This window comes from Sesamum indicum, linkage group LG2 (assembly GCF_026168435.1).
Source record: "Sesamum indicum cultivar Baizhima isolate 11 linkage group LG2, ASM2616843v1, whole genome shotgun sequence".
NCBI lineage: Eukaryota > Viridiplantae > Streptophyta > Magnoliopsida > Lamiales > Pedaliaceae > Sesamum > Sesamum indicum.
In genome coordinates, this window is record NC_142658.1 from 17287349 (window position 1) to 17300983 (window position 13635).

A 13635-nucleotide genomic window follows, 5' to 3' on the forward strand; every position below is an offset into this window, starting at 1 on the left:
CTTATTTGTAATATCACGTGAGGTTACTTGCATTTATTTTTCTTTTATTAAATTATTAATTTCAATTACAAAATTAAAATTAAACTGAACAAAAAAAAATGCCACTGGACTGCAATATACACGACAAAAAAAAATGCATTTTTGCCGCTAAACAAATTAATGTTGGGAATGTATAGTTATACGGTTTTATTATTTCTTGGTCTTGATAATCACTCATAAGAGGCTAAAAAGAATAAGGAAAGCGTTTCAATAGAAGCAATTGAAGAGGTTTGACTTATGTAGGGGGCTCACTCTTAGAAGAAACGCGTTTATAGCCCATCAGAATCGCTCCACGTGTTCTGAAACAGCCACACCCCCTCTCTCATCACCCGCCCTTTGATCGGTTTCTTCTTCGTATTCGCAGTTAAAGCTCGCATTTAACCCCACCCTACCCCAGCTGTGCTGAACTCACAATTACCATTACAGACGAGGGGAGAAGAAAAGGCATTAAAAGCAACACAGTCCGCAAGAACTGTAAGAGATAGAGCTGCCCAAGAGAGAAAACAAAACTAGAAAAAAGGATATTAAACAAGAAAAGATTTACAGAAGAAGAAGAGGAAGACTTTATAGCACTACCGACACCACTTAGTGGGTATTTACTCTAACTCGTTTTTAGCTTTCTAACCCCTCCTTTTGAATTTACACTATGGTTTCCGGGCTCAGCAATAAGACCACCGTCAGTGTTGTTTTCTCTCTTTCTGCCTTGAAGAGGGAGACGAGTTCTTCATTCCCACCTGAGTACTCTTGCTGATGACCCTTTTTACTCTTTTCTGCATGTTCTTTTGCACATACCCTTGTGTTTTTTCAGCATTATTTGCTCTGATCTAAGCCAAATTTGGATAAGATTTGTAGTATCTTTCTTGATGGGGTTTCACTGCCGCCTTATCTTTCACTTTCAGTTTGTGAATGGCATTTCCTTTTTGTTTTATTTTTCGTAGGCGGATAAAGAAAAAGAAGAGAATTGAGGCAGCCCTATTTGCAGAAGCAAACGTTTCTTTGAGAAGGTTTAGAAAGGATTAAAGAAGGGGAAAGATGTTTGGAGATTGCCAAGTTCTGTCAGCCATGGGAGGGAATGGTATGCCCTCCGACAACGCTCTCTATTCGACGTCGATGCAGCATCCCAACACTACTTTCATGCCTGCCATCAACCCTTTCAACATTTTTTCTCCTATTATTCCAGTAAGTAGTATTTAAATGAAATATTTTTGTATGGTTCTTGGAGGTTTGAAAAATTAGGTTAATTAGGTATTGATTTTTAGCAGAAAGAAGAAATTACTGGGATGGCTAAAAGCAAAGAGGAGTTAATGGAAAGTGGGTCTGGAAGTGAACATATTGAAGGGTTTTCAGGAAATGAGCAAGAGGCGGAGCAACAGCCACAGGCTAAGAAAAAGCGCTACCACCGTCATACAACTCGACAGATCCAAGAAATGGAAGCGTACGTTACGTCCCTCCCACCATGTCTTTTTCTGATCTCATGATATCCATTTTTTGTGAGCGTGATAAGACATATGTAAAAATCAGAAAGTCTTTGATTTCAGGATTAATGTTGCAATTAAGTTAATAGTTTGCAAAACATGCAGGTTGTTTAAGGAGTGTCCGCACCCAGACGACAAACAACGACTGAAACTAAGCCAAGAACTAGGCCTGAAACCACGACAAGTAAAGTTTTGGTTCCAAAATCGCCGAACCCAAATGAAGGTAAGAGTATTATAGCATCATCCCATTACTCTCTCTCTCTAGAGAGAGAGAGAGAGAGAAAGAGTGAGAGTGAGAGTGAGTGAGAGCTTTCATTTTCATGGAAAACCCTCAATTTGTTTTCCAGCTGTGAAGAGTGTTAACCATATATAACAGTAGCGAATGCGCTAGCCAGCTGCACGATTTCTCATGTCATAATGAGGGCTGTGTTTCATTTACTACAAAAGGTCAAAAACCAAAGCCCTAACAAGAAACTGGAACTATAAGTGCGTATGCTACGTACCCACCCACCCACCCACCATAGCGCGCACATTAGCCATGATGAACATCACATTAACTTAGGGTTGCTATCAAAGTCTGCAATGCCATTAATGTACGCCAGCAGTCAACCCTACCTCCACTACTGCATGGAGTCCCCAACCGGGCCAAACAAGCAAAAGAGACTTTAATGCCTCCATATTAGGGTTTTTGAGTCTTGGAGATATATGACCCCTAATAATTAACTCTTTATGCAAAACCAAACAATGAATTAAATTTTCTCCGTATATATTGTACCTTGCAGAATTTTTCATGCAAAATATATATATATATACATGAAAAATTCTTGTTCGGATCAGATATGACTGAACTAAACCAATCACAAGATAAGTGTATCACACTTGTTATGTGATTCATCACTCTCCCTACATAGTACACTAATATCACACGACAATTATATTGAACTTGCATAGGATTGATTCGCAGAATCGAGTTCGGGTTAGAATTTTCCGTATTTACATATATAAAGTTATGTCGAATTACATGTGAAATTATAAATTGACTTTTCACCAAACATATGGATATTTATCTCACAGTATGTAAATTTATTTATAATTTTTTTCTATTCCTTTGTTACTTACAATTTGATTATTACACATAAATAGGCACAGCAAGACAGGCAAGACAACGTTGTATTGAGGGCAGAAAATGAGAGCTTAAAGAACGAGAACTATCGGTTGCAAGCAACATTGAGGAATATAGTGTGCCCCAACTGTGGAGGTCCAGCCATGATGGGGGAGATGGGGTATGATGAGCAGCAGCTACGGATCGAGAACGCCCGTCTCAAGGAGGAGGTACTTGATTTTTTTCAAAGTCACTCTTTGAACATGGAGTAAATTGCATAGTTGGCTTGGCATTTTCTCTTACAATTTGACTGACGCCACAGTCTTTTAACTTAGTAATATATGTACAGGTTTAGATGTATTTTTGGTTTTATAACTTAAATAATTTGGCAATTTGGTTTATTTACTTTCTAAAGTAGAGTTCACTCTTCTAGTTAGAAAAATGCATTTGCATCTCAAATGATATTTTAAAAGTGATGTTATGTTTCTATTGGTTCATTTTTGCCTTCATTTTTGTTATTTAACTTTCAAAAGTAATATTTTGATTTTATTTTTTTTAATTTTCGTAAATTGCAATTATATTTTTCTATTCTTCCTATTGGCTAATTTTTGTCATTTAACTTTTTAAAGTAGTATTCTAGATCTGCATTTTTTTAATTTTCATAATTTCAGTCATTTTCTTAATGGAGTTCTTCTTTTGCATAGTATTGTTTCTTATTACCTAGCTAATTAAGATCCAATGATTGTATTTAAATTTTTGTATTGTTATAATTTTTACTAACTATATATATATGTATACTAACATAAAATAATATCATGAGTTGTTGTCAACAGTTTGTTATAATCGATCATGTTTACAATAATTACTACTGGTTGGCATTTACATATGTAAATATATTTGTCTTTTGTAGAGCTTGTGAAACTAAGTGGTCATCGAATATGGTACATTGAGTTCGCGTCTTTAGTAATTATCAATTTGGACTTATAATTTCTATTTCCTTACACATGTGGTCTTAATTTTGATCCAAGACATTACACATTTAATTCTTGAACTTGCACATTTGATCTTGAGTTTGACATACTTTGCCCTAAGTTGTTAAATTTAGTTATCTGTAAAGTTTTCCAGCCAACTTGTGTTGCAAGGAAAAGGCAAGTCATTGCTACGTGTGTTGACATAACATTGGTACGTCCCAATTTTCCGGCAAGACGTTTTGTACCAAATTTGTGGAGGACCAATTTAATAAACTAGGAACAAACGTGTGAGACCTTGTGAATTATTTTGTTAATCTGAAATCCATGACTTACAGTTTGGTAAGACTTTCTAAAAATAAGAGCATGCATGGATATGCCAATGATAACATAAACGCTTCCTTTGTCCTTTCTTGTAATTTGAATGGTTGTGATCTGATACAGTTGGAGCGAATGTGCTGCCTTGTTTCGCAATACACCGGGCGCCCGATGCCGGGAATGGGTCCGCCTCCTCTCCTCCCCACTTCACTGGACTTGGATGTGAGTTCATATCCAAGAAAATTCGAGCAAGACCACATGACCAACTGCCCTCCTGATCATATGATTCCTCTACCATTTATGCCTGAAAACTCTCAGTTCCCGGGTAATGCGTTGATCCTAGAAGAGGAAAGACCTCTAGCCCTCGACCTAGCCGTGTCATCTATGGATGAACTAGTGAAGATGTGCCACACGGCTGAGCCACTTTGGGTTCCAGCAGCGGACACCGGGAAACAGGTGCTCAATCTTGAGGAGTATGCGAGGATGTTTTCTTGGTCCGCCAACCTCAAACAGCATTCTCCTCAGTTCAGGACTGAAGCAACCAGACACACTGCTGTTGTTATAATGAATAGCATTACCCTTGTCGATGCATTCCTTGATGCTGTACGTACTTAATTTGGAATGTTCTTCTATATTTTCCTTGTTTTTCTATTTTCCTTAATTCTTTTACATGTCTGAGAATAAAAGCCTGTATATTGCTTGAACATGATGTAAGAAACATGAATCTTGGCAATTGTGTCTTTCAGAACAAATGGATGGAGTTGTTTCCATGCATTATTTCCAGAGCCAAAACGCTTCAAGTAGTGCATTCAGAGGTTTCTGGGCACGCAAATGGTTCTCTTCACCTGGTGAGTTTGTTTCTCTTTTGTATTTTGAAAAATAACCCGTGCACGTTTTAATTTCTCCCATAGTACTTATCTTGATATTGTTCATCCGATTTTCCCCTGCCTGGAACACGCAGATGTATGCAGAAGTACAGGTTCTCTCCCCGCTAGTGCCGACAAGAGAAGCTCACTTCCTCCGCTATTGCCAACATAATGCCGAGGAGGGAACTTGGGCTATCGTTGATTTCCCCCTCGACGGCTTGCACAATGACTATCCGCCTTCTTTTGCTTATTACAAAAGACGCCCTTCTGGATGCATCATTCAAGACATGCCTAATGGATACTCCAGGGTGACTCCCTACACACGCTCACACTTAACACACTATTTGTGTACAAGCACTTGTTCCATTTTTTGACTTTCCATTGTCCACTGTGCAAAATGTCTCAGTTATATATGAAGTCTAGAAAATCATTGGGAAATTACATTTACTTGGAATTTTTGCAGGTAACATGGGTTGAGCATGCGGAAGTTGAAGATGGTCCTATCCATCAAGTTTTTAGTAGTTTAGTGAGCAGTGGTGCGGCCTTTGGAGCGCAACGGTGGTTAGCTGTTTTGCAGCGACAATGCGAGAGGCTTGCCAGCCTCATGGCCAGAAATATATCCGATCTTGGAGGTAACTACACTTGTTCAATATATCTTTTCCCAGACCAAATCATAGAATCATAGTGTCACGTACAGAGATGATCCGAGTTCATGGCTGGACAAGTAGTCATGTGCTCCTCTTTATAGCTTGCCTACAGTTTCAAGTTTAACATGTAATTTAAATGACACCTTCTCTCATCAATTCACACGTTCATATGCATGCCTTCTTGTAGCGTAACATTCAGTGTTACTAATTGTTACTCTTCATAAGAAATGATATCCTCACCCTCAATTCTTAAAGCTATTTTGGATATACTCTTTAATTGCAGTGATCCCATCTCCTGAAGCGCGAAAAAGTTTGATGAATTTGGCTCAGAGGATGACTCGAACATTCTGCCTCAACATAAGCACTTCCTATGGGCAGTCTTGGACGGCCCTCTCTGATTGTGCCGATGACACTGTTAGAATAACCACAAGAAAAGTAACTGAGCCTGGCCAGCCCAACGGCTTGATTCTTAGTGCTGTGTCCACCACTTGGTTACCCTATCAACACAATCAGGTGTTCGATTTCTTGAGGGATGAGCGTCGCAGAGCTCAGGTTATCATATAGTACTTACTTCATAGCTCTCTCGCCTTGTTTCTTTAAAATGTGAAGCTGATTGTGACCTTAATTATTTTCCATCTGTTTGCAGTTAGAAGTTCTCTCCAATGGGAATTCATTACACGAGGTGGCTCACATTGCTAATGGCTCTCATCCTGGAAACTGCATTTCTCTTCTTCGTATCAATGTAAGTGTATACATGTTTGCAAGTGTTAACAATTTAAATTAGACTGAGTTTTGTTCAAACTTTGTCCTTCACAAATCCTATAATAATACTTGTAAGGAATCGCAGGTTGCTAGTAACTCGTCTCAGAGCGTAGAGCTGGTGCTGCAAGAGAGCTGCTCAGATGATTCAGGGAGTATAGTAGTCTACACCACCATAGACGTTGACGCAATTCAGATGGCAATGAATGGTGAGGACCCCTCCTGCATTCCACTTCTCCCCTTGGGATTTGTCATAGTCCCAATGGGGCAGATTGCCAACAATGACTCTGGTATTGCTGACTCAAAGCAAGCTTCAGAGAACGGTCACCTGCCCGATTCCGGCTGCCTGCTCACCGTTGGCCTACAAGTTCTTGCAAGCACAATCCCAAGTGCAAAGCTAAATCTTTCAAGTGTGACTGCAATTAACCATCACCTGTGCAACACCGTCCAGCAAATTAACGCAGTTCTTGGCAATATCAGTGGAAATAACTTCTCGGAGAATGTCGACGTACTGGGTTCTAACATAGATCCTGAGCCTGCACTGCCTGCAGAGAACAAGCCAACAGATCCCTGTGCCACATCTTAGTTGCCCACAAATAACTCCTCAGTCTTTCTCACCGCTAGCTGTTTATATCATTTTAACAAATGTAGCAAAGGTGGTCTTGCCAAACTGATTCCCAAAAGCAGTATAACTTCCCTTCTGCTGATCTTTTGATACGGAGAAAGAGGAAGGAGGAGTTCACTTGCGGGCTTAAGGTATTATTACTGAACGGTCTCTTTTCGTTGTGGTAAGTAAATCAATGAAGACAACGTAACCAAGTTATAGTAGTGGTAGTTGTTAGGTAGGGTAAGTTGAGATAAGTGTGAATGTTATGGCTTGGGAATTAGAAGTCAAGAGCGCACCAGCAGCTGATGTGATCCTTGCTACTAGCTAGTTAAGGCCATGAATGTTGAGTAGTTATAGCCTGGGCATGTAGCAAGGGTGGTGGTTCGGGTATTGACTTCTTTTGCTCATTACCGGTGCCTCTTCTTAATGGCCATCGTGTTCAGTTCAGAAATGAATGGTGGATTATTAATTGTTGTTATTTTTCTGGCATGCATGTTTATAAGAAAAAATTACAATTTACCCCTCTTGTGATGTGTCAAATAAGCGAAAAAATAAATCTTTTGTGAAGAGTTATTTGTCAATTTTTTTTTAGATGGAATTTTTAACTAATTTCATATATCATAAGGGATAAATTACTTTTAATCCCATATATATTTATGTGGTGTTGCTTTATATATATCTATTATCTTATTAGCACAATCCGTGTAGTTTTATGGGAATTGGCCTTTGATCGGAGACCTTGAGAGTCCGATTCTTGGGACAATCACATCCATCAATATTTCGGGATCTATGTTATCTGTAAATTTATAAAAGTATGAAATATATAAAAAGTTGTTTGGAAATACTATATTTGATTTCTCAAGTTTTTGTTTAGAATCACTTTCGTCCTTCAAATTTATTTTTTGAATTTAACATCCTTAAACTTTAGTTTTTGTTTCAGTTTGGTCCCTCTTACCATTTTCAGGCGAATATGTAGCCGGATTTTAAATCTTTGAAGGGTAAAATGGTCAATTAAGTTTGTTTTTATCATTTTAATCCCTTAAGTTCATAAAATTATCAAATTAATCATTTCTTACAAGAAAAAAAAACTCTTTTATACTTTTTTATGTTGATATGTTGCCATTATCTTATATAAATAATGAAAACTTTGAACTTTTGTTAACGAAATAATATTTTTGCTTAACTTAAAATAAATAATTTTTTTAACTAGTTAAACAAAATCAAAATTATGTATAAATTTTATAAAATAATCTAATTAAAAGTATATTCCACCAACTTTTTCTTCAAAATTGTAGCTGTTAATATTTAATAACATTGTTAAAATTTAATTGTATTAGACATACTTTTAACTCCTAAGATTAAAGAACCAACTTAGATTTTTTTATAATAATTTTCAATGACATAAATTTTAATAAACTTTGATGGGTATGACCCAAATATGATTAGTTCAAGAAGGAGGTCTGTTTCCTCAAAATCGACCAAAGAGAGAGGGTCGCTGGGCTCGGCCCAAGGAGTAGCCCCCAACCCTAGGATTCGTACAAGGATGAAGCCTACAAGCTTGGCCCAAGAAGGAGGCATAGTACGAAGGCCTGCTGCCTTTTTGCAAGGCCAGCCGAAGGGAGGAAGGTGCCCTCAAGGGGTTGGACTTTTCAGCATAAGAGGACTCCCCACCAGGTAAGAGTCTGCACGAAGAAGGAGTTCCCCTTCATACGAAGACATGCTGCTTAAGGAACGGATAAGGTGAACCTTATCCCATGTCTTTTTTAGACTAAAAATACGTGATTATGAGTTTTACGGGACTAAAAGAAACACCTATCATAGTTGTGGTATCAAAACAAATTCTGCTATTGTTTTATGGGATTAAAAACATATTTTGCTCATAGAGCCCAATGGTTAGGAAAGAGAAGATTAGGGGACTAATGCGACTTTAGCACATGCAATGGAACATCTGGTCTCATACTTGAGAAATTTATAATGATTGAATTCTTGAAATATTTGAGTATTCTGACCTGAAAATACTTTTATCCATACCATTAAATAGAACAACACATGAAATTCTATGCTATGTACCATTAGATTGCATGAGCAAAAGTGAGGGTAACATGAATTTTGATATTTAAACTGAAGGCCTATTAATAGGCAAGTATCGTCTTACTCGAATTAGATTCAATAAATTTCTATAGTGGTTTCTTCATGCGTTACTCGTACCATGCCAATAGAATACTCATTGGGCCATAGAATTCAAGTATACCTAAAAAATTGGGTAGAATTTGGATCTTACACATTTGAAGCCCATTTATTTTTTTCTTTTAAACTTTGTTTCAAAATATAAAGTATCTCAAATTTTAAACTTACATTTGATGCCCCCTTATATTTTTTCTAAGAGCCCAAAGTTAAGGAAGTGAACCCCCACCAATCAGCTCAGGGGACCTGACCCATGCTAGCCAATGAGCAAGGTATCAAGCTCATTAGATGTTTATTTTTTCTAACTTGGTAGGGCGAAAAAATGAGCCAAATCCAGCAAGGCGATTCAACATACAGTAGGGATGACACATCACACATTTTTGATATGACTAGACACGTCATGCTAAAAATCTCCAAATAATGCCACGTAATTCGGCTGAAATCAACTGCTCAAGTAGCGGGTAAATAGATTTTTGGATTCTCGGGTTGACTGGGTAAAACTTGGTCAAAAGGTCATATTTTTTTTTCTGACTAAGTCCAAATTATGAACTGATTTTTTTTGTTATTTAAACTAACACGTGCAGCTTTCCAACGGTGTATTATTTGCCTAACTACTTCAAGGATCTTGCTCTATGATCGCTTGAAAATAAATATTTTGTGCGGTTATTTTGGTAACTAATACTCTCATACTCTCAAGTTCACTTCTCTCAAATTTTAGCTACTTTCATTCTCATAATTTTTACAGTCCACACAAATTTTATCACTCCATCATCATATTCAACCATTATTCTTATATTAACTGAAGTTTTACATTTATTCATTCAGTAAATTCTTACTAATTTAAGGATTGGAGTGCTAACCTTCATTTTGCAGGATAATCCCCCTTTGATCTTAGGATTTTATCAAAAATTCTTTCATCGTTGTGGTGGACTCCGATACACATCATTGGCGCTTTCTGTGGGAAAACTTGAGCTAGAGACATGAGAAAAATGGTTAGTTCGGAAATAGAGGTTACAATGGCTTTTTCAAGGGCATCACATCCCTTTCCACTGCAATAGGTTTTATTTTTCCACCTCTAGAGCAAGCACTAGGGGGTCTCATTGCCCTTGCTCCAATTTTTGATCTTGCAACTCTACGTACTGCCGCCAACCTTCTCTTCTATGAACAACTCAAAACCCTTCAAAACCTTTATGCTCCCGCTACAAGCACGAGAGTAGGTCAAGTGCCTCTACTTTCTGGTGTCAACTTGCTCCCTTGTGAGCAGCTCAACAGGCTCATTGTCGCTGCAGTCAGCTCACCCCTTCGAGGATCTCCTGCTCCTGCTCCTGCTTTTGACAGTGGAGTAGGGCAAATGCCACATCGCGATGTATATGACGCCCAAGGAGGACATAATGAACCAATAACTGTTGTGCTTCAGTATGATGAGCTTGACCTGCTGATTCCACTAGCAGGGGAGGGATGAACAAGGTATCACTCGAGGCATGATTGATCTTCTGGTAAGAGATTTGGGAATTTCACGAGCATGTAAGGGCAGAGATTCCTCACAATGGATTTTGCAATCCTTTGTGGTTTCTCGCTAGCAATATTCCCAAGCCACAACATCACCATTAAGTTGAACTTACATTTAAACGGGGACTAATTATTATTTACATGAATTTGGGAACTAATATCAGCACAACTCTCCAGAATCAATTATCGCATCAATAATACTTCTATAATCCTTATTCAAGTACTAAAAATTGTTCTTAATTGTTGTCTACTACCTCCTCGATACACCCCTAATATCCGTTGTTATGCTCAATAGACATATACAACATCAGGTCTGGTGCACGGTGTGACACCCTCTCCGTAATTGCATTCCATCTTATGATAATTTCATATTTAACTCAATAAGATAAACCATATTCTTACTTGGTATATTTTATATAGACACTACATAATGACATACGTCATCAAGATTTTGTATTCTATCTTAAACTTTAGCATTTTATAAGTATAGAGAAAGGAGAAAATCGCAGAATCTAGTTGTTACAAAATTTAAAATACAAATCTACTGAAAGTTTAATGCTTATCTAATTATGTAACTAGAACTCCCTACTTAAGATGGTACTGATGACCCACCTAGTGATACTGATGTTCAGCTTATGATCCAATTCAGATAATCGCTCTGTGACTTATTCCCTGAAAAAAGTACGGTAAGGAATGTGTTGTCTACTCAATAAGTATAGCTAACCAGTTTATATACACACATGCAGTAAGTCAAGTATAATGCATTCAAACCATCCAACAAATATTCACCATGTAACAACCGCAGATCTAATAAATAACACATGTCTACAATCATAAATCAGTACACAACATAATATTTGACGTTATAGTTTATTTTCTTAGGCCCTTGCATAACCAAACTGGAGTGCATCACTCAATGACTTTGCCGGCTATCATCATCATCATCTTAGTCATAGTACTTTTTTTTTCCCGATATTACACAATACACAGCTCGTATGATACCCCATCATTATTGATACCACACAGCTCGTATGATATCCTATAATCAGTAATACCACATAACACACAACTCATCTTAATCATATCATCATAAGTCATTGCAGTATGCCCCTCCCAGTTAGATAAGCAATCTTTTATTTTAAATCACACCATCAACATCTTTACTTATCATTTAATTTCATTTAATAATTCTTTTCTCGTCAATAACTTTATCATTAAATTTCATTCCACAATCAGTTATACGTCCACATAATCATTCATCTAATGTCCGTACAATACAACCACAAATAAATACATAATAAAAATTTCATAGATACCAAGGTAATCCAAACAATACTCCACAATCAAATATACAAACAACCAATACATAATATCCACGCACACACACACACACACACACACACATATATATATATATATATCGAATTAGTTATGCTTACGTCAAATGTCAAACGGTTATAGTAATTCAAAGGGCTGCTCAACCCCCAACTTTATCGACAAGTCATGTTCGGTGCCTCCGAGTGTGTGTATAATGTGTGAATGTGTGTGTGAATTTTGAGATGTGTAACATACAATATATACATATATATATATTGAACAGTGAGGCAGTAGGGTCGCTCCCACGCCACTTTCCACCCCTCTTTACATATTTTATTTTATTATTTTTTTAATTTTAAACTTTTTCAGAAATTTTCATTATGTCCTACCTAATTTCTTAATTAATATAATTTGCTTCCAAATATTATAATGAGCTTCAATTTACTCCATTCAAATTTTATTATATTTCCATTTCAACCTATAATTTATTTACAATTAAATCTAAATTTTTTTAATAATTACCCATTAGTCTATTAATTATATATAAAATTCTTTGAATGTCACACACGGTACTACATACCCATGCTGACCATGGCAAAGACATAGGGAATATCAAGTTATCTAAGCTAGCTCTTCATAAATCTACCTTGATTGAGTATTGGACAACTTAGCCCTTTAAACAGGAGTCCAACTCCTTTCATAGAGAATTAAATGAACAATACTCGTGTTTCAGTGTTTCTAACATCTTAACTTCATTCTAAATGAATTAAGACGTTACACACCTACCACTCAAAACACAACCATACTCCTACTAAACCCAACTCTGGTTACTCCGAGCTATACTCTGTATGAGCTAGTTTGAACAAATATTTCAGTTACATGAAGTTTCAAATCTAGTTTTCAAACTTCATGTCGAATCACATGGCTTCCAAGCCATTGATTCAAACTGACGTCCCACATCGCTTCCACTTATGTCCTTTTGGATCGTAATCCAATTGATCAATCAGACTCATAAACCTACACCTCTCAGGTATCCAAGAAATTGTATAAACCAGAACCTACTAATCCCTTGACATGTATGCAGGACTATCCCACAAACCCAAGTACTTTGTAAGACAAAGGCTTGTTATGCACAATTCAGGGGAATGTATTCAATAAAACACTAATTGAACAAAGTCCAAATAAATTTGATTTCTCGCTTATCAGAGACTGATAACCATCATCCTTTTTGAAAAAAATTAACTGAATAAAAATTCAATTCATTTAGATGGTATTCATGCATTTTTGTCTTATATGTGGGCATTCTGGTGAAAGGCTAAACAATTAAAATCATTTAGCTAAATATGAGATTATTTTATCATTTTCTAATCATAATTTTTTATCATCTTAAGTAAACAAAGGATGAAATTATCAAATCCAAACGGAATTTCTACTTTAGTCCTATATTTATCGATTGCCCTTTTATTTCATCTTATAAACACAAGTTTTTGACATTGCAACACAAATTTTGTTGTTGTATTGATTATAATATCTATAAATTACTTTTTTAATCTTTCTTATAGTATATTTTTAAATATAAAATATAATTTATTATATAAACGGAGGGACTACGTGTCAAAAAATAATAAAATAAAAATGAAAACAAACAAAGCCGATTGACGTTGACTCGAATTCCTAATGCCTGTTTGTACCCTATCATCATTTACTGTAGTGGACCTCGGCCCAAATCTAAAAGTGGTATACAGGCCGCCCACAGTGCATCACTAGCCCAACAAAAACCGACCTTTAATCATCATGGGCTCACAGCCGCCCTTACGACGTCGTCGCAAGTATCAGTTTTGCAA

General features: G+C 36.7%; 1 protein-coding gene across 3 annotated transcripts; it reads left to right on the forward strand.

The window, feature by feature from the left end:
• Positions 1–385: 385 nt before the first annotated feature.
• HB-7 (homeobox-7) lies at positions 386–7307 on the forward strand. 3 transcript variants are annotated; one of them, XM_011072025.3, is made up of 12 exons: positions 386–631; positions 978–1218; positions 1299–1474; positions 1620–1737; positions 2658–2846; positions 4029–4505; positions 4649–4750; positions 4864–5076; positions 5232–5400; positions 5699–5967; positions 6062–6157; positions 6263–7307. In XM_011072025.3, exons 2-12 carry the CDS (start codon positions 1072–1074, stop codon positions 6758–6760), a joined length of 2454 nt encoding a protein of 817 aa, XP_011070327.1. In that variant the 5' UTR covers positions 386–631; positions 978–1071; the 3' UTR covers positions 6761–7307. The 3 variants fall into 3 exon arrangements, with proteins under 3 accessions (XP_011070327.1, XP_011070329.1, XP_011070328.1); XM_011072027.3 differs by having other exon boundaries at positions 390–631; positions 1302–1474; XM_011072026.3 differs by lacking the exon at positions 386–631 and adding an exon at positions 640–777.
• The last annotated feature ends 6328 nt before the right edge of the window (positions 7308–13635 follow it).